The following is a 22,914-nucleotide window of genomic DNA, read 5'->3' as shown; positions in this document are numbered from 1 at the left end:
TTATCGTGGCAAAAGTTTAATTTAATTTCAACTGCGAGCCATCTCATTTCCTGGCACTCTCTAGTAACTTCTCTTCCCCCCCCCTCCCTTATCTCTTCGCATCCGTATATTATTTCTCTACTTGCCGGATTTCGAACTTTAATTCATCAGAGCGCGCGCAAATTCGCGAAACTTTACTCACGGTGTGTGCTTTTCGATATATGTATTTTATATATATATATGTATATATAGTTATGTTACCCTGAAAATTTGAAATTAGTTAATATCCAAATTGCCTATAGTTAGAATCAGTTCTCATAAAGCTATTTTGTAAATACAGTATTAACTGTGTGGATACAGTTAATATTGTATAAAATTTACAATGTGTGTTAGGTAATTACAGTGTAAAAGTTTTGCAATTAACAATAATTAATATTTGTACTTTATAAATTAAAATTAATAAAAAAAAAATAGTTCACTAATTTAAATTAGTGAAAAATAACTGAAAATTAATGTTGAAATTTACATTAATTTTTGGTAAAATAATACTAGTAGTTTTTTTTTTCTCACCAAAATTGTAGTAAAAAATAACTAAAAATTATTATACAAATTTTCAGTAATTTTTAGTAAAATATTACTATTTGAATTTTAATTATAATTTTCTATTTCTAATTTTATTTTTGTTACAAAAGTTGTAGTAAAAAATAACTAAAAAATTAGTACAAAAAAATTTCCACTAATTTTTAGTAAAATATCACTATTTAATTTAGTATCTCTTTTTTAATACTAAATTTTGTAGTAAAATGAAACTAAAAATTAGTATTGAAACTTTTACTAATTTTCGGTAAAATATTAGTTACTAAAATTATAGTGAAAAATAACTAAAAATTATTATACAAATTTTCAGTAACTTTTAGTAAAATATTACTATTTGAATTTTAATTCTAATTTTCAATTTCTAATTTTATTTTTGTTACAAAAGTTGTAGTAAAAAATAACTAAATAATTAGTACAAAAAAAATTTCCACTAATTTTTAGTAAAATATCACTATTTGATTTAGTATCACTTTTTTAATACTAAAGTGAAATAAAAATAAAAATTAGTATAGAAACATTTACTAATTTTTGGTAAAATATTAGTTACTAAAATTATAGTGAAAAATAACTAAAAATTAATATAGAAATTTTTACTAATTGTTAGTTAAATATTAGTATTTTATTTATTATTAGTCTTAATTTTTTCCGTTACTATTGTTATAATGAAAAATAACTAAAAATTAGTATAAAAATTTTAACTAAGTTAGTAATTAAGTTTTAGTAAAATATTACTATTTTATTTAGTACTTCTAATTTTTCGTCTTACTAAAATTGTAGTAAAAAATAACTAAAAATCAGTGTAGAAATTTTCACTAAATTACATTAGTAAATTAGTAATTAATTAGTATTATAATTAATTAAATTAGTGAATTTACAAATCTAAAGTTAGAAATTGCATAAATTACTTTTTTTTTTTTTTTTTTTTTTTGAAAAATTAATTCCGTCTACAGGTAAATTGAATATTAAATAATTTTTTGTTTTGTCGGTAACATTAAACGGAATCAAATCGACTAAATCTAATACCCTTGGTGTACGTAAAATTGCTTGAAATAAGAGGAAATACCCTGTTTTTTATTTTTTACTTCTTCACCCGATTCATTAGCTTGAAGGTAATTACTCGACCTTTGTCGATTGCTTTAAAATAAATATAAAAAAAAAAATAACGACGCAGATCAAAGAGTTACGAATTACTTTACTCGCTTATAAGCTGCTGCTTATGCTTTACAGTTTTTTTTTCCTTTTTATTTTTCTCCTTTCCTTACTTACCCTTATTAATCTCCTTCTCTTAACCCCCCCCCCATCCCTTTCGTTTATTTGTACTTTCCTCGCAGGGATTATTAAAAAATTCAATACTCAAAGTGTATATTAATTACATTTACACATTTATGTAAAAAAAATATTTTTCTCCCTAATATTGTTCTCTTAAAATATATTAATTTCTTAAAATATTTTTTTTTTGTCAAAACAATTTTTTTATTGACATAATAAGTATTGGTAGTGGTAAAAGTGAGTTTTGGTCAGACAGAACGTTTCCAAGGACATGTTTAGTTTTATTAACAGTAATAAAAATCACTTTGGAGTCAGACTTGTTAAATCAGTAGTGAAAATCAGTTTCAGTCAGACAAGGTATTAAATTCTTGTATTTTTTATATTAGTAGAAAAATTCAGTTTTAGTAAGACATAATAGTTTAAATTATTAACAATATTGTAATAGTAGTAAAATATTATAATTTAGTAAGACCTTCAAAATTTTAAATTTGGTATTAGTATAGTAAAAGTCAGTAGAAGACAGACGTTATAAATTATTATTTTAATTTTTGTATCAGTAGTCAAAGTAAATTTTAGTCAAACAGTATACGATTTAATTTTAGTCAGACAGTGCGATTTGAATTCAGGGACTTTTAGTAGTAAAAATATAATTTAGTCAGATTATCTAATTTTTCTATTTGTAAATTTGGTAATAAAAAATGAAAAATATTTTTTTATCAGTAGTAAAAGTATAATTTAGTCAGACAATATTTACTACAGTTTTTTTTTTTAATAATAAATAATATTTTTTTTCTATTTTATAGAATTTAGTTAAAATTCTCATCTTTTTGTATTTCCCTATAACTATAAATTATGGCAAACGTAGATTTCGAATCAATATAAAAAAAGAGAATTTTTCTTTTAATTTCCATTGAAGGATAATAAAAAAAAATTTGTTTAATTATCTTTGGAAAAAAAGTGTACCCAATGGGAAACTGCTACGACCAGGGACTGTCTCGGACACGAAATGTTGTTGAATTTTAAGAAAGTGTCCGTGTAGTGTCGCGACTCGACACGTTTGAAAACAATTAAAAGTATCGTGGCGAGACCCGACACTTTTAAAAATTTTCAAATGTATCGTGGCACTACCCGACACAGTTAAGAAATTCATAATTGTATCGTGGCGAAGCACGATACGTTTAGAAATTTGTAATCGTATCGTGGCAGGACTGGACACGTTTACGAATTTCCAAAAGTATCGTGGCGCGACTAGACACATTAACAATTTGAGAATCGTATCGTATCATGACTTGCCACGACACGATAATTCTGCATAAATATGTCGTGTCGCATGAAAAAAAATTGTTCAATTAATTTAAACTTATCTATGATGTATTATCTATTATAATATAGTAGATATGGAATAATAATAATACTAATAATAATATGCATACAAAATAATATACAATAATATATAATTTTTATATTATATTATATTATATTATATTATATTATATTATATTATATTATATTATATTATATTATATTATATTATATTATATTATATTATATTATATTATATTATATTATATTATATTATATTATATTATATTATATTATATTATATTATATTATATTATATTATATTATATTATATTATATTATATTATATTATATTATATTATATTATATTATATTATATTATATTATATTATATTATATTATATTATATTATATTATATTATATTATATTATATTATATTATATTATATTATATTATTTCCACGAATTTCTGTTTTCATCCTATACTGTTTATTTTCATGTATTTCTTTTTGTATTATCAACAACTTATTGTCTAGTATGTAAACAAACCACACTTAAAATTAAAAATAATTTTGTTCAATAAAATTAATAGATTAATTTAATTTATTAACGTTTTAATATTATTATGATTTAAAGAATTGAAAAAAATGTAAGACTTGATTACGAATTCAATATCAGTTTTTTAAAATTCAAAATGGCGGATCCAATATACCGAATCAAAATAACTAAAAATGGGCAAATTCGTCTAAACCATGTTACCCAGGGGTTTTCGGGGTCGCTGATTACGAATCTGACATCAGTTTTTCAAAGTTCAAAATGGCGGATCCAATATGGCGGAAGACAAAATAAAAAATTAATCGGATATTGTATTAAAAACCTATTACTCGGGGGTTTTCAGGGTCATTGATTACGAATTGTGACAAAAGTTTTTCAAAATTCAAAATGTCCCAAAAAACGCTCGAGTAACAAGTTTCAAAAGATCCGATCCTTTTTAAAAAATTGTTCAGCATATTAGATCCGCCATTTTGAATATTAAAAAACTGATGTTACATTTGTAATCAGCGACCCTGAAAACCCCTCAGTAACCGGTTTCAATCCAATCCGATTAATTTTTTATTTTGTCGTCCGCCATATTGGATCCGCCATTTTGAATTTTAAAAAACTTTTGTCACAATTCGTAATCAACGACCCTGAAAACCCCCGAGTAATAGGTTTTTAATACAATCCGATTAATTTTTTATTTTGTCTTCCGCCATATTGGATCCGCCATTTTGAACTTTGAAAAACTGATGTCAGATTCGTAATCAGCGACCCCGAAAACCCCTGGGTAACATGGTTTAGACGAATTTGCCCATTTTTAGTTATTTTGATTCGGTATATTGGATCCGCCATTTTGAATTTTAAAAAACTGATATTGAATTCGTAATCAAGTCTTACATTTTTTTCAATTCTTTAAATCATAATAATATTAAAACGTTAATAAATTAAATTAATCTATTAATTTTATTGAACAAAATTATTTTTAATTTTAAGTGTGGTTTGTTTACATACTAGACAATAAGTTGTTGATAATACAAAAAGAAATACATGAAAATAAACAGTATAGGATGAAAACAGAAATTCGTGGAAATAATATAATATAATATAATATAATATAATATAATATAATATAATATAATATAATATAATATAATATAATATAATATAATATAATATAATATAAATTTAATAATTTACATTTGATATATATTCAATCTATATCTATTTTATTTTAATTTTATTTCTTGAAATGTTATTGAAGGATTAATAAACTGTCTAGATGTTGATCAACAAGTTTCATTGTATGCGACACGAAATTCATAATTATTTTTGTATTGTGTCGTGTAGTTCAGCCCCACGATACGATTCTCAAATTGTTAATGTGTCTAGTCGCGCCACGATACTTTTGGAAATTCGTAAACGTGTCCAGTCCTGCCACGATACGATTACAAATTTCTAAACGTATCGTGCTTCGCCACGATACAATTATGAATTTCTTAACTGTGTCGGGTCGTGCCACGATACGTTTGAAAATTTTTAAAAGTGTCGGGTCTCGCCACGATACTTTTAATTGTTTTCAAACGTGTCGAGTCGCGACACTACACGGACACGACACAAATATTTCGAGACAGTCCCTGGCTACGACCATTCGACAAGAAACAAAAATTTTCGATCACTGCTTATATACCAATCTAATGGCACCTCAACTGCGAGAAACAGTTATGATGTTCGCCCTCCCTGTGACGTAAGGCGAACTAAAGTCCAGAGCTGAGCCATCAGCGCAGCGCGGGAACATTTGAAAAGTTTGATTTTATTAGATATTTTATTTTACAATTAACGAATTATTAAGTATGACATTATTTTATTAATAATTATTTATGACATTAATTATTTATTAAGTTAATTATTTGTCATATTTAAAATAAAATATCTAATAAAATCAAATTTTTCAAATGTTCCCGCGCTGCGCTGATGGCTCAGCTCTGGACTTTAGTTCGCTCAACGACACAGGGAGGGCGAACATCATAACTGTTTCTCGCAGTTGAGCTGCCATTAGATTGATATATAAGCAGTGATCGAAAATTTTTTTTCTTGACGAAATTTTTTTCTGCCCGATGTCTTTCCTATTTATTGGATTTGAGACAAACTCTTTTTTGGAAGAAATGGTTTCACCAATACTTTGATGACCATTTTTTTATATTAATTTAATTATTAAAAATAAAATAATAATAATAATAATAATAACTATTAAAAAATAATAAAAATAAATTTTTTTTTAAAATTATTATTAAAATTTTTAATATTGGCTAATTATTCGTTGCCAATAATTTGCCAATGATGGTTGCCAATCATTGGCATCGGCGTGGACAGTCCATGACTTTACCAATAATGGTCTATTATTGGGTGCCATTATTGAAATTATATTGGCATCCCTGGCTCCCATTATTGGGCCATTAATACGTCAATGGTATTTTTCCCATTGGATAAATTAATTTTGCTTTGTATTTAGTTTAAAAAAAAGAGAGAAAGGCAAAAAAAAAAAAACTAATAATCATCTAGTTTTTTGTAAATTTCAATTTGCAGATATTCGGTTTTGAATGAAAACGTTAACCGTGGGTAATTACTTGCGCTCAATCCGGATACAATCAATTTAGTATGCGTTATAGCTCCCACAGCTGCTACTGTCCCGTGTTGCAAAGCCAGCCCTCACATTTCCGCACTAACGCCATCGGCCACGAAAGTCAAATATTCGATGAAATAGCGAAGCGCGCGTATACGCAAATCTCGAATTCATATATTCAATTCATAGAGAAACCTTTCCGCGAAAAGGATGAATTACGAGCGACGAGGGAAAGTCGATAGCGCAGAAAGGTGGATTTGCGCTTTAAACATAATCGAAAAAACCGCACAAAAACTGTTGCCGCAGTTCATTGAATAAAGAAAAAAGAAAAAAAAATTTATAAACACGCGTCAAAACAAGAAAATCGATTTTTAATTAAAAAAAAAAAAATTGTAACCATTTTTTTTCAAAAATTATTTTTCATTAATTTTTCTAGAAACAAAAATAAAATTTTTTTTTAAATTACTTACGTTCTTGTTCATCGTTGGAATGATTTTTCCTATGATGCGTTCGATGATGATGAATTTCAGGAATGGGAAATTTTCTTAAATCATTAAAATCCTGCTGATGGACATCAATCAATGGATTTTCAAGTTGTGATTCAACTTCTAATGTTGTTGAATTATCAGGATGTGAGATGTATTTCACTGTAATTGTGTAGAAACAAAAAAAATTTATAAATAATAAAATAAGAGTATATATATATATATAAATTTTAGAAAATTATTTTTCAAATTGACTTGATTTCAAGAGAAAATCTTCTCATCAATTTCAAGAGTAATCCAACATTTTAAGTATCATTTTTTTTTTATTGATCACCCTTCAAAAGAACAGATTTTGAGCCTAGACAAAAAAAACAAGATGCATTTTCTCACAATGAAGATATAAATCTTCAAAATGGAAACCTAAGATGTTTAATCTTCAAATAAAATATCACTGGCTCAATTCTGTGACATTTTACTGATTATTGACATTTAATTTCACGAGTCTCATTCCTATCTTCACTCGCATGATTTTTTGCACCTAAAATATTAACTAAAATAATAATATTGAAAAAAAAAATTAAATATATTTATTTTCAAAATATAAAAAAATTGTTTTGTAAACTATCAGCTGAAAGAAACTATTTTCTTTTAAAAAATTAGGATTTTTTTTGTTAACCAACAACAAAAACGCAAAAAAAAATTTAATAATGCAATAGAGATAAAATTTAACTTCTATTAAGTTAATTATATACTGAGATTTAATTTTAATTATAACAATTATTATTTTAATGAATTTCAGTTTCCATTTAAAAATATCAAAATGAATTTTAAACTTATATAAAAGAGAATTATGAAATTTAGATTTTAATGCCAAGTAATTAAGAATATTAAAAATTCATATAACTTTTAATTAGGTACCAAATTATACAATGAACAATTCTAAAATCTTTTTTAATTTCGAAACAACTATAAAAATTGAATATATAAACTAAGTGATATTTTATTTATCCAAAATAAGTTTTGTGACAAGTAGAATAATTTTATTCTCGTCTTTCATTTAATCGAACGATTTTATAAATAAATATATAACTGACAAATATTGATGAATTCAAATTTAACTCGAATCAAAAGTCAATATTTTCTTAAAATATTACCGATAAAGAATAAAAATTTACAGTTACTTTACAATGAAGTGTGACATTTACTTATCAGTAAATTATTCATTACCATATAAGGAATTAAATTTTTTCCAATTTTTTTGTTTGACTTTTTCTTTATTTTAAATTAAGTATTTACTTTTTTTTTCTTTTTCTTAATTGTCAATTTATATTTTTAACTGATTTCTCTCACTCTTTATTGATTTTTAATTTTATTCCAATATTTTATAATTATTATTTCTTTACTTCGTTTAAATTTTAAAATAACTACTCTCTAATTTTTCTTCTATAATTATTACTTTTAAATTATTTCTATAATAATTTCTAATTTGTTAAAATCCAATAGTTTTGCTAACTTTTTAATAGCTCTTCATAATTTATTTTCCAATAATTCTTTCCTCTAAGTGAATCTCATACTATTTCTATATATTTTTTTTTATAAAGATTATAACGTATTATAATTTTTATTACTACCATTTCCTTGATGTACCTTTCTCCATGTTAGCTGGCACATAAAGAAAAATTAGAGCAAAGGAAAAAGAAATTGAAAAAAAATTGCCTGCGGAGGCTGTATTAAAAAAAAAATTTACTCGAAGCAAATAGTTTTCATTTGTATTAAATAAAAAAAATATCCATTATTTCATTTAGGACTAATGAACTTCTTGTAAAAATCATTGGTCTAAATTTTCCAGTGTTTAAAAAATCATAATAATGGTTTTCCATATCACCAAATTTTATAAGTTGGCAAAATTTTATTTACCAGAATTTCTGCTTAATTTAACATTTCAATGCTACACTTTTAAGATTCATTATAATTTTCGTTGAACAAAAATTCTATTTAATCAAATTTTTAATTTAATAGAATTTCTTAGGTACTACAATAATTTTTCTATTTAACATAATTTCTGTTTGGCTGAATTTCTATTTAACAGAATATAGTAAAAAAAACTTTCTAGGAAAAAAAATATGTTTAGAACTACTGCTTAATATAAAATTCTGTAAAATTATTTTATAACTAACAAAAATTCAGTCCAATATATAAATTTTCAATCACTGGTAAATTAAACCAATTATTTTCAGGAACTATTCATTTGACTCTTGTAATAGTGTAACAAAAATGGAATAATTAAAAAATAATAATATCCCTCCAATGTGCATCCAGAGTAATTTTTAATCGAATCAAATTGAGAAATTTGAATTAAATAAAAATACATCAAGAGTTAAATAACTAGACTGGAAAAAAAATTTATTTGCTTCAAATAAACGGTTACTTTACTATTATCAAATAAATATTTACTTGAACCAAAATAATAATTTTTATTTAAATTAAATAAATATTTGAACTAATAATTTTTATACTTAACAAATACCATTTAATTGACTCAAATAATAATTGTTTAATACAAATATTTATTTGATACCGATTTATTTGAAGTAAATAAATTTTTTTTTCAGTGTATCAACTAAAAGAAAGGTTTGCGTTGACAATAAAACATTTGATTTAATATACGTGCAACCAAAAAATTATTTTGTTGCATCAACAAAATTTTGTTCAACCCAAACTGATTTTAGTTGATAGAAACAAAATTTGGTTAACACAATTAAATAGAAGAAATGAAGGTATTTTATTGTGTTATCCAAAGTTTGGCTATGCCAGCTAAATTTTAATTGGGAAATACCAAATTTTGTTGATCAAGAAAATTTTGAGTATTAAATAACAATTTTTGTCATCTCAAACCTTTTTTCTTAGAGTAATTCTCGAAACTCGTCGGAAAATGGCTTCTTTTCGTACTTGGGGCACAATGTACTATTGTGTAACATCTGCAAGAAAAGCGCCACTTTTCTGCACTCAGTGCAGGAAAGTATAATTTTCTGCACTCAGATCAATACTTTTTTTCTGCACACAGAAAAAATTGTGTAGCCCGAGCAATAAAATGTATGGTCAGTAGAACCAAATTTCGATTAGAACAAAATAATTCAGTTGGCACAACCAAAAATTTGATTGTATTCACCAAACATTTGTTTCAGTACACTCAGTGCAGGAAAGTATACTTTTTTGCACTCAAATCAATAGTTTGCCGCAAGAAGTGCAGAAAAGTATACTTTTCTGCACTCAGATCAGTACTTTTTTTTCTGCACACTGAAAAAATTGTGTAGCCCGAGCAATAAAATGTTTGGTCAGTAGAACCAAATTTTGATTAGAACAAAATAATTCAGTTGGCACAACAAAAAATTTGGTTGTACTCACCAAACATTTGATTCAGTACACTCAGTGCAGGAAAGTATACTTTTTTGCTCTCAAATCAATAGTTTGCCGCAACAAGTATACTTTTCTGCATTCAGATCAATACTTTTTTTTCTACACACTGAAAAAATTGTGTAGCCCGAGCAATAAAATGTTTGGTCAGTAGAACCAAATTTCGATTAGAACAAAATAATTCAGTTGGCACAACAAAAAATTTGGTTGTACTCACCAAACATTTGATTCAGTGCACTCAGTGCAGGAAAGTATACTTTTTTGCACTCAAATCAATAGTTTGCCGCAACAAGTGTAGAAATGTATACTTTTCTGCACTCAGATCAGTACTTTTTTTTCTGCACACTGAAAAAATTGTGTAGCCCGAGCAATAAAATGTTTGGTCAGTAGAACCAAATTTTGATTAGAACAAAATAATTCAGTTGGCACAACAAAAAATTTGGTTGTACTCACCAAACATTTGATTCAGTACACTCAGTGCAGGAAAGTATACTTTTTTGCTCTCAAATCAATAGTTTGCCGCAACAAGTATACTTTTCTGCATTCAGATCAATACTTTTTTTTCTACACACTGAAAAAATTGTGTAGCCCGAGCAATAAAATGTTTGGTCAGTAGAACCAAATTTCGATTAGAACAAAATAATTCAGTTGGCACAACAAAAAATTTGGTTGTACTCACCAAACATTTGATTCAGTGCACTCAGTGCAGGAAAGTATACTTTTTTGCTCACAAATCAATAGTTTGCCGCAACAAGTATACTTTTCTGCACTCTGATCAATACTTTTTTTCTGCACACTGAAAAAATTGTGTAGCCCGAGCAATAAAATGTTTGGTCAATAGAACCAAAATTTTGATTAGAACAAAATAATTCAGTTGGCATAACCAAAAATTTGATTGTATTCACCAAACATTTGTTTCAGTACACTCAGTGCAGGAAAGTATACTTTTTTGCACTCAAATCAATAGTTTGCCGCAACAAGTGCAGAAAAGTATACTTTTCTGCACTCAGATCAGTACTTTTTTTCTGCGCACTGAAAAAATTGTGTAGCCCGAGCAATAAAATGTTTGGTCAGTAGAACCAAATTTCGATTAGAACAAATTAATTCAGTTGGCACAACAAAAAATTTGGTTGTACTCACCAAACATTTGTTTCAGTACACTCAGTGCAGCAAAGTATACTTTTTTGCACTCAAATCAATAGTTTGCCGCAACAAGTGCAGAAAAGTATACTTTTCCGCACTCTTTTCTGCAAAGTATAGTATATAGTGTAAACTTTGCAATTAGTCAGCATAACCTTTTTATTCTTTAAAACCATTTAAAATAGCGTTTTCTCAATAAATAGATGTTACACAAAGCACCGTGTGTACCTCGTACAAAAGAAGCATTCGAAAAACAGCTTCTTGTTGCACAATGTACTATTTCCTCTGAATGTAAAATAAATTAGAAAAAAAAAATAAAATTCGTGATTCGCTCGCGTGTACGAACCTTGACCGACGAATTCGTCGAAAGCGGGGAGATCGAGAAAACGATCGACGGGTAGACGTTCGATTCTGAATTCATCGAGATCGTTGTCAGGATGATCAATTATTGCCCCGTGCTCATACGTAGGTCTTGGTGCAAATTTCTTGGTGCCATGTGCAGCCGATGGTGCGGGATTAATCTCGTCTACGGTGGGTGTAGGACGTGCTGGTGGCGATACAAGTACGGATGGTGCAGAAGGTGGTGGTGGTGCTTGTGGCAGTGCAGGGTAATCGTCATTATGATGATGACGGTGCCGGTGTTCTTGATGGTGGTGGTGCATATCCTGCACCACGGTACCATTGTGCCGTAGTACGCCATGCTCATTTTCGTGTGGCTGCAGGTGCTCGGTGCTGGAGGCGCGATCATGCTTGGAAAGTGACACAGATGAAGAAGAAGAAGAAGAAGAAGAAGATGGAGAAAATGAATTTGAGGATTTAGAAGGTGAAAAAGAATTAGAAAAAGAATTAGAAGAACCGAAAGAAGTGTCGCCGGTAATTTTTGGTTTAATCCCACCCTCGTGCCCTGACCATTTCCATTGTTGCTCACCGTCTTTTGTTCTTTGATGATGATTAGTAAAACCCTCGTGAGACGTTCGATCCTCGTCGATATCTGGATATGGATCGAACGTCTCGGAATTGATTTTTGGTGATAGTCCGGGACTACCTGGTAATTCGGGTACTTCATGATAACGATGTTGTGTACGATGATGACGTGCACCTTCGAATAATTCAAAGTCGTTGACGTCGTTGCCCGTGTTACGCGTACTCGCGGTCCCCGGGAATAGAAAATAGGGATACATACTGGTTGGAGGTAACCAGATCTCGTGGAGGTTCTCCTCTTGGGGATTGAAGGGGTAGAGTGCCGAGTCCGTGCCCGAGAGGTCTATGGACGCGGAGGAGGGCACAAATTCTGAAACAGAAATAGAAACGCGACCGAACAAAAGGTCAGTGCTGAAAAAATCACGCACAAGGGTTTTTTTTGTCATGTTTTTTTTTTCATTGGTGATTGGATATCATCCGGTCTAGCGTGCTTTTTTGGGGGGTTTCCATAGCAACCGTTTCTATGACAAACGGTACCAGAGCAACCAATTCCATGACAACCGTTACCATAGGAACCGTTACTATGACCGCTTTTTCCTTAGCAACGGTTGCTAAGGATTTTTTTTCATTAGCAACGGTTGCTAAGGATTTTTTCCTTAGAAATAATAATTTTAATATTGACCACGAAATCCTGCGATGGAGGCGCCATGCACCTGCTTCTCTCATATTTTTTTTTATAATCTTTACACGAGCGAAAAAAATAACGCTAGTCCGGATGACTTTTTTTGGATAGGAATTTTATAGATCTCTTCCCATTTGATTTTTTTGTTATTTACAATTCATTTTTTAATTTAATTGTATTTTATTGTATTAATCGTTATAGCAATTTGTATAATATAATTTAAAATAATTAATCAATTACATTAAGGAACAATTGAATTTTCATCCGTAATTCACGGTAACTAAAACTTTGGTATAAAATCAAAAAATCTTTTGATCTCACGTAATTTTTTTATATTATCAAAATTACATATTTGGATTAGTAATTTTTTATGTTACAAAAATTGGACTAACAATAATTTTTCTCACAGTTGAATATTAATTCAAAAAACATTTCAGTATTTTTCTTTCAAAGATAGTTGAAAATAGAAAATAAATAGTCGGTTAAACTTTTTTAAAAAGTGTAATATAAATTTAAAAAAAAAAAAAAAAAGTTTTACGTGCCTTATCAGTGGCTTAATTTTTTTTTTTGTCAGTAAAGATTCTACATGAATTGTCTCAAGTTTAGAGCAATTTTTTTTTCTTTCTCTAAAAGACAAACTTTATGAGACTTTTTCTCAACTTTGTTTAATTAAAAATTGTTATCTTACTTCTCCCATATAGTTGATTGTTACGTTAAGATTTCACCAAATGTGATTTTCATAAAAGTTTCAAAAACATTAATTATAATTTTATATTGTAAATATGAAAAAACTTAAATAAAAAAACTAACAATTATAATTTTTGATGTAATTTAATGTAATCTCTAAAATTCTTAACTAACAATTTTTACCGACAAAAATTTTCTAATAAGAGAATTTAATACGTGTTAATTACTTTATAATTCTATTACTTTTCTGTAATGTTCATAGCTAAATTGTGAAAATGTCAGTCAAAGGGAAAATGAATAAAAATTCTTCAACTTTAAATTATTTGTTAAAATTATTTTTGATAAACTTTTTTGAAAAAAATAAATTTTTTAAAAAAATTGTTATTGATTAAAATTTCCGATACACATTATTGACTCAATTGTATTATGTGCATAAAAAATACAAGAAATTTTTCATACAAATATAAAAGGACAGACGATAAATTTTTCACGGCAAAGCTAAAAATTTGTCCCTGAACTCCACCAACCCCCTTATAGATTTTACGGTTCGTTTAACTTTCGACATTTTCCACTTGACTGTCCCGTTCGATTGTCATGGGCGTTGACTCGAAGTGGGATTTGAGTACCTTACGACTGTTATATTCCAAAGTCTGAGCAATGTGAGATTGACGCACAGTAAACAAGCAAATTCTCAGGAGGAACTTGGCATTTTAGTATTACTGCCTGGGGCTTTTCTTTGACTTGAGAAATACGAAATTCAAAATTGAAGGAATCTACGAGAACAAGGCAACGTGATATCTCGACAAATACGTTATAACTTTTTCTTGAATCTCACTATATTTACATATACAGAAAAGAAAAACGAATTTTCAAATCAGAATTTTTTTGTTTTTTTTTTTTTTTTTGTCCCCCGAAACAAACGCAGTAAACATTTTATTTGTTTATACTGAAATGTTTTTTTGAAATCTTTTTATCATAAAAGTAAATATGTAAATATAAGAAAATAAAGAATTTAAATTCTCTGTTTTTGTAATTGAAAAAAAAAAATTCTATTGGCAATATATTTTTAAACTTTTAATTTTCACTTAAAAAAGTTTAAAATTTTTAAATCGATGGAAAACTTAAATCGACGGTAAAAAGAAAAGAAAAGTATAGTCAATTTTTGTCGCTATCTCTATATTGATGGTAAAAGGGTTTAATAGACCGTGAGAAAAATTGTTCAAGTTTCGGGCAATTTCTTTATTTTCCACGAGTTGAAAAATACTTTATTGAATTTTCTGGGAAGAGTCTTTTTTGCAGAAGAAGGGGGGGGAGGGGAAGGGGAAGGGAAAAATACAAAAGAGACAGAGAGTAGTTAGTAGAGTGTAAAGAGTGGAAAAGTCGAAACAGGCGCTAGAACAATGAAGAAGACACGTGAGAAAAAAAGAGTATAAGATTTGTCAGCATGCACAAGATACGAAGGAAAACTTGAGTAAAGAATGAACATGCCAAATTCATGCTATGCATACTTTTTGTACTCTGCTCCAGTGCACGTCGGTACCTTTAATATATTTTTTTTTTTTCGTAAAAATAGATAAAAAAAAAATACAAAAAATAAATATTTTTCCTCTAAATAATTAAACACACAAAATCGATCATTTTGCGAAATATTTGAAAATGAAATTCACGTAAATTAAACAAATTAACATCTCATTAATCTCGGATTGTTTTAATTTTAGATGTAATTTAAAATACGATATACTTACCAATATATATATATATATAGAAAGAGAGAGAGAGGGGCTTTTTGAAACAGTGTGTTAACTGATTAGAGTAGACATGACATTATCGTTGATTTATTCGTGCATTATTTGCGGAGAATTAACGGCGAATAATTTTCAACGTTTCACGCTGACGACATTTCCGGGCAGAGTACTCGTATAATTACGTGGTGCTAGTGCAACGTGCATATGCAGATACGTGATGCATCGCTGAACTACATTTCTGATTTGTCCGAAACCGATCTGTGTATATCGGCAGTCGTTTGTCTATTTTGTAATAAAAAAAAAAAAAAAAAAAAAAAAATGTGAAAAAAAATTTTTTTTTGTCCCTCGAGCCATTTGTGTATTTTTTTTTATATATCCATTGTACAACCTCAAGCTCAATTTTCAACTTTACGAATACAGATTTTTTTTTTCCATTCATCGACATGAAAATAATAGATTCACTGATTGCCATCAACTAAAAATTCAAGCGAAATGAAAAAAGTATTCTTATAAGAAATTTAATATTTCACGTCATTTTTTTTTAACAATTTTTTTTTTTAATAAAAAAATGTTTTTAATAAAAAAATGTTTTTAATAAAAAAAATGAGGAAAAAAATTTTTGAATATGTTTACAATATTAATTTATAAAAATTTTGATTCTTTAAATTTTCAAAAAACTTAATCTTTCGGAATTTATAAATACACATAAACCTCTTTTATTGAGACAAACTACAAAATCTCGTGTATCTCAATAAGAGAATTTCCAGTTTATATATTAATTTTATTGTCCAATAATTATTATAATTATTAAACGCAATTAAAATAATTACATTACAGTACAATATAAATAATTATTACCTTATTAGAATCAATAAAAAAAAAAAAAAAGAAATCGAATAAAAATTCTATAAAATTAAAAATAAATAGCTTATAATGCGAGAAAAATAATTGTATATAATGAATAAAAAATGTTATTTGCTTTCTAATTGAAATTAAATAAATGTGCAAAGCTCAACTTATCGGATTATAATTAAAGACGATTTTCACACATTAACACGAAGCATGTAATTATAAAAATACACGAAAAAGCCAACTTTCACACGTTTTAATGCCAAGCGATGCATTTATTCTAGTTTCACAATTTGTATAATCCCCACGTAAAAATATGTGAAATTTCAATTATTTATTATGTAAAATTATTTTTGGCAAAAAAAAAATGTCATTACTTTAAAATTTACCACATTAATAATCTTTTTTTTCGTTTAAAATTTACAATCAATTTTTTTTTTATATCAATAAATGTGTTTTCTAATATGGAGTTAAGAATAAAAAAAAAAAAAAAAAAAAAAAAAAAGTGATAGATTTTATAACTTTCAATCGCACACTTTTTGCCAAGTAAGTAAACGCGAAAGCTCACAAAGAAAAAGGGTGGTAAAATTTTATATCAGATATAATACATAAGAGTTTTTTTTATGCTTTTTTTTTCAAGAAAACAAGTTTCTTGTCAATCGATAGTCATAAAAAAATCAACAGAAACTACTAAGCTATAGTGACATCTGGTAACAAAAGTAGTTAAAAAAAAAGGTCAACAAATACATGTCCCATGAGAATTTACTTTTTTCTCTTCAGAATTCGATAAAAAAAAGAAATATTCTCAAGAAAAGACTGTAATTAAAAATCATAAATTAATTTATTATTTTTTTAACAGAAGTAAAAAAAACTATAATCACTAATTTCTTTATTTCTATACGATAATAAATTTCAATTACCATAATTTTGGAAAATAGAATTTCAATATCATAATTTAAAAAAAAAAACAATTCGAATATTTTCGAGGAGTTTTGAAAAATGAATTTTTGAAAATAAATTTTCAAAATGAATTTTCAAGTGATTTAATGATAATAATGAATCTGATTGAATGTGTCCCATGGTAGTTGTACCTTGATCATTTGATAAATAAATTGTGATGATTAACGTATATTGTCACGCATAGTAATATTATTAATAATTTGGTTTTCTACACATGTATATTATATACATAAAGGAGAGCTAAATACACATTTATGAAAGCTCGCAATTACACACACACGATAATACTTACATTTATATTTTCCCCATATATATCGTATAAATGTATAAATAGTTTATCGCAATTGGTGCGTGTATATGCGTGTGTTTATATACACCATTAAGAGATACTAACAGAAAGCCTCGTCAATCCAAGGTGAGCGATTGAGATCAAAGGAAATCATTATTCCCAATTCTGATTGTACACTGATGGAATCAATGGTGTCAACTGTAAATAGGGGCGAAGAGAATCCTCTCTGAAGGGAATCTTACTCATCAAATTGTTGCCATTTACACACACATACAAACACAACCATTAAAAAGAAACCCTAATTTCCCACCACTTTCATCCAATCGCCTTTGTAAACCAAACGCTTTGGAATTTTCTTTTATTTCCAAAATGCATTTCCATAAATGTATTAATAAATATTTAACATAATTTTAATTTTACACGGAAAAAAAATTTTTTATCTAGAACAGTGATATGTTTCTCTAGAATAGCGAAAACTTTCTCTCTTTTAGTAAAACTTATCGCTGTTCCAGGTGAATTTTTTTTTTCCGTGTAAGAATTAAAATATTTTTAAGAGATATTTTTTTAAAATTATTTACAGTATTATGAAGCAAAATGGATAGTTATGAATTAAATAAAAAGGAAATTTAAAAAAAAAATTATTAAATTACGAATATTAAAAATTATTTAGAAAAAAAAGTAATTTATGTAATTGATTTGTAATATTTTTGGTAATAAGCGTTTGAATTTTTTTTTTCACCCTGAATTGACGAGATTTGCAGCCCAGACAGACATTGAGTTAATTTTTTTTTTTTTTTTTTGTTACTGAAATAACATGAATTTTACAAAATAAAGAAACCAAAAAACACAAACAAGATAAAAGTACTTTTTAAGTTTCAAGATATATATATCATAAAACACTGACACATACGATATTTGTAACTAATGTTATTATTAGTTTTTTCGTTATTAATTTTGATATTGAAATAACTTACCAATGCAGGGATTATGATTCACGACTGAAAATATTCGATCGCATCGTCTTTTCATGTGATTGTTTGGACATATACAGCCAAACATTGGCGATTTTCGTAATTGTGTCCAGGCATCATGGCAAGCATCACTGTAACAGAAAAAAAAATATATAAAAGTTATAAAAGTTACAAAAATTACAAAAATTACAAAAAATAAAAAAAAGTACAAGAAAATTCTATTCGAAAATTATTTGTAATTTCATTATATTATAATTATATTCTAAGAAAGTTTTAAGAAAAAAGTTTCCTTAAGTATATTACTGTATTAAGGGATGAAAAAACTGGAAAAAAATTTGTAGTAGATATATAATAGTTGAACCAATTAAAATTTTTTTATTTTTTTTTATTTCAGTATTTTGTCTCGCATTTGAAAAAAACAGACTTAAAAATCATACCAAATTTTTTTCTTATTTCTTATGACTCCCATAACAGAAATTCACTTGAATTTTTGATTTTTGTTAATTTGGTTAATAATGACAAGCTGTCCCCATTTACCCCAAAAATTTGAAAACTCAGGGTAAATGGGGACAGCTTGTTATTATTAACCAATTTGATAAAAATCAAAAATTCAAGTGAATTTCTATTAAGGGAGTCATAAGGAATAAGAAAAAAATTTGGTATGATTTTTAAGTCTGTTTTTTTTAAATGCGAGACAAAATACTGAAACAGTTTGACTTTGATTTTCAAGTTTTTATGCATTGAGCGATAACTTTTTTTATCTTGCTGCCAATTGTCAAGATAAAAGCTTGGCAATACTCAAAACCTCTTGCAGGTGATATAAGATTAAAATATTGTAACGTTTTTCTAGTTCTAAAAATATCGAAAAACCGAAACAATTAAAAATTCACAATCTTTCAGAATTTATGTATAAATATTTAGTCATTATAAAAATAATCATTCAATATTGTTATTCAAAGTGAATCAATTATAAAAGAAAAACACTGATTTATCCGTCCAAAATCAATTTTTATATTATCAACAATAATTCAGCACAAAAATCGACCTGACGTCAGGAATTCAAGTATATAAATATAACAAATAATAAACATACACACATTCAAATTCAATATAAACATATAAAGAAACCTTGTCTTTTAGAAAATATCAAATCATATAAATAGTTGCGATCAATGAAAAGATATAATAAAATTAAATATTCGCCAATTCGTCCAACGACTATCAAACACTCTCCATTCTTATGGTCATTCAATCAATTTGAGAAATAATGGTATAAATAATAAAAATAAATCTCTTGTTCTCATCCAAATACATGATGAGATGACGGACGACATTTAGGGATCATTTTCCGGAAGATATCCACGAATTAAACCATTCACTTATCTAGAAGAACTCCTGGTAATGATTCCGGTTCCGGTTATCCAATTTATGTTCATCCCGTCACGAATTGTATTAATTTATCCATTTTTAGAATAAGACCCAAATGACACAAACGGCCACACTTTATTTAACAACAAAAATTACAAAAATCACCGATAAATAAAAATAATAGACATTTTATAAATTTAAGAAAGATATTTAAACAAAATTTACAATAACTACCTTTCCGTGTCCTCGGCCGGCACGTGAGAGCGTAGCCGTGGCTGAATCAATCGTTGACGAATTGCGAAAGTCAAGTAATTAATTATTCGCATTGATCTCATCGATACGACGATTCAACCCGCCAGTGCCCCCACCCCTGCCCAATTATTAGAGAACACAGAAATTAAAGTTAAATTTGATAAATACACGGGAGCCGAACCGGTCACATTATTCAGGAGCTCATCGACATTTCTCAAAAAGAGAATATCGCTTCAAGCTCCAAAACCTCTTGTCCCCATTTACCCCAACTGACCCTAATTTTATTTTGGTTTCAATTAGTTAAGATATTGAAACAATTATTTCTATTATCACGCAAAGAAATTTTAACCTGGAACAGCAATAAGTTACACTGGAATAGCGAAATATTTACTAAAACAACAAAAGTTTTCTTTATTCTAAAAAAACGTATCGCTATTTCACATAAAGATTTTTTTCCGTGTAAAAAAAATAAAAATTACTTTTCAATACAATTTATTTTTTGTGGAAATATGTATGAGGCATTCTTTGTCAACTGAAGCCCCCCTCTGTCCAAAATTGGTTTAAGTATAAAATATCGGGCATAGGCCTATTATTTCAATAAAAATAAATACTTTTTAATTTCGTGTGGCGTTTTTCAAAATTCAAAATGGCGGATCCAATATGGCGACTAACTTTCACAAAATTGATTGAATTTACTTGGAAATTGTTACTCGGGGGTTTTTGGGGTCGCTGATTACGAATCTGGTGTTAGTTTTTAGAAATTCAAAATGGCGGATCCAATATGGCGGATTAAATTTTAAAATTTACTCGGATTCTTCTGAAATTTCTTACTCAGGGGTTTTTGGGGTCGCTGATTACGAATCTGGTGTTAGTTTTTAGAAATTCAAAATGGCGGATCCAATATGGCGGATTAAATTTTAAAATTTACTCGGATTCTTCTGAAATTTCTTACTCGGGGGTTTTTGGGGTCGCTGATTACGAATCTGGTGTTAGTTTTTAGAAATTCAAAATGGCGGATCCAATATGGCGGATTAAAATTTTAAAATTTACTCAGATTCTTCCGAAATTTGTTACTCGAGTGATTTTGGAGTCGCTGTGTACGAATGCGGTGTTAGTTTTCATAAAATCAAAATTGCGAATCAAAAGACCAAAGACCAATCAAAAAGTGCGCCGTACATTTTTTGTTTAGAACTTTCTTCTAATCACTATGGCGGTATTCCCGAAAGATTATCTAGCGAGTTTAATTTTTTGAAAATTTCTCCAAATTATTTTTGAGTTTAGCTCAGCATCCGCTCGACCAATCAATAGGTGCGCCATACATTTTTTGTTCGAATTTTTTTCCCTTTTTTATTGGCGGTATTCCGGAACGATTATCTCGCAAATTTAATTTTTCTGAATTTTTTCCAAATTTGTTTTCTATTTTAGCTCAGCATCCGCTAAACCAATCAAAAAGTGCGCCATACATTTTTTGTTCGCTACTTTTTGCTAAAGACTTTGGCGGTATTCCCGAACGATTATCTCGAAAATTTAATTTTTCGAAAATTTTTCATAAATTTATTCGAGTGTAGCTCAGCATCCGCTGGACCAATCTAAAAGTGCGCCATACATTTTTTGTTCAAAACTTTTTCCCTATTATATTGGCGGTATTCCCGAACGATTATCTGGAAAATTTAATTTTTCAACAATTTTTCCAAAATGTTTTTTAGTGTAGCTCAGCATCCGCTGGACCAATCAAAAAGTGCGCCATACATTTTTTTATCAGAACATTTTCACTATTTTTTTGGTGGTATTCTTGAGAGATTATAACGCAAATTTAATTTTTCGAAAATTTTCCGAATTTATTTTTTAGTATAGCTCAGCATCCGCTGGACCAATCAAAAAGTGCGCCATACATATTTTGTTCGCTACTTTTTGCTAAAGACTTTGGCGGTATTCCCGAACGATTATCTCGAAAATTTAATTTTTCGAAAATTTTTCATAAATTTATTCGAGCGTAGCTCAGCATCCGCTGGACCAATCTAAAAGTGCGCCATACATTTTTTTGTTCGAAACTTTTTCCCTATTTTATTGGCGGTATTCCGGAACGATTATCTCGCAAATTTAATTTTTCTAAATTTTTTCCAAATTTGTTTTCTAGTTTAGCTCAGCATCCGCTGGACCAATCTAAAAGTGCGCCATACATTTTTTGTTTGAAACTTTTTTTTCAGAAAAAATTTAGAAAAATTAAATTTGCGAAATAATCCTTCTGGAATATCACCAAAGTCTAAACCCGGGAGTCTCGACAAAAAATGTATGGCGCACTTTTTGATTGGTCCAGCGGATGCTGAGCTATACTAAAAAATAAATTCGGAAAATTTTCGAAAAATTAAATTTGCGTTATAATCTCTCAAGAATACCAACCAAAAAAATAGTCAAAATGTTCTGAACAAAAAATGTATGGCGCACTTTTAGATTTGTCCAGCGAATGCTGAGCTACACTCAAAAATAATTTTGAAAAATTTTAAAAAAATTAAATTTGCAAGATAATCGTTCGGGAATACCGCCATAGTGATTAGAAGAAAGTTCTGAACAAAAAATGTATGGCGCACTTTTTGATTGGTCTTTGGTCTTTTGATTCGCAATTTTGATTTTATGAAAACTAACACCGCATTCGTACACAGCGACTCCAAAAACACTCGAGTAACAAATTTCGGAAGAATCTGAGTAAATTTTAAAATTTTAATCCGCCATATTGGATCCGCCATTTTGAATTTCTAAAAACTAACACCAGATTCGTAATCAGCGACCCCAAAAACCCCCGAGTAAGAAATTTCAGAAGAATCCGAGTAAATTTTAAAATTTAAT

General features: G+C 28.0%; 1 protein-coding gene across 4 annotated transcripts in view; it reads right to left on the bottom strand.

The window, feature by feature from the left end:
- Nucleotides 1-22,914, bottom strand: part of LOC127287997 (uncharacterized) — a 335,689-nt gene that overhangs the window by 54,295 nt on the left and 258,480 nt on the right. For 2 of the 4 annotated variants that reach the window (XM_051315170.1, XM_051315171.1), the window contains 3 exons: nucleotides 18,454-18,581; nucleotides 11,693-12,637; nucleotides 6,778-6,954 (listed from right to left, as the gene is read on the bottom strand). In XM_051315170.1, the coding sequence (XP_051171127.1) occupies nucleotides 6,778-6,954; nucleotides 11,693-12,637; nucleotides 18,454-18,581 (1,250 nt within the window). The remainder of the gene's footprint in view (nucleotides 1-6,777; nucleotides 6,955-11,692; nucleotides 12,638-18,453; nucleotides 18,582-22,914) is intronic. The other 2 variants (XM_051315172.1, XM_051315173.1) reach the window with 2 other exon arrangements.

This window comes from Leptopilina boulardi, unplaced genomic scaffold (genome assembly GCF_019393585.1).
Source record: "Leptopilina boulardi isolate dan_hultmark-lab unplaced genomic scaffold, ZJU_Lbou_2.1 LbouV2_38, whole genome shotgun sequence".
NCBI lineage: Eukaryota > Metazoa > Arthropoda > Insecta > Hymenoptera > Figitidae > Leptopilina > Leptopilina boulardi.
This window is presented reverse-complemented; position numbering and strand designations above follow the sequence as displayed.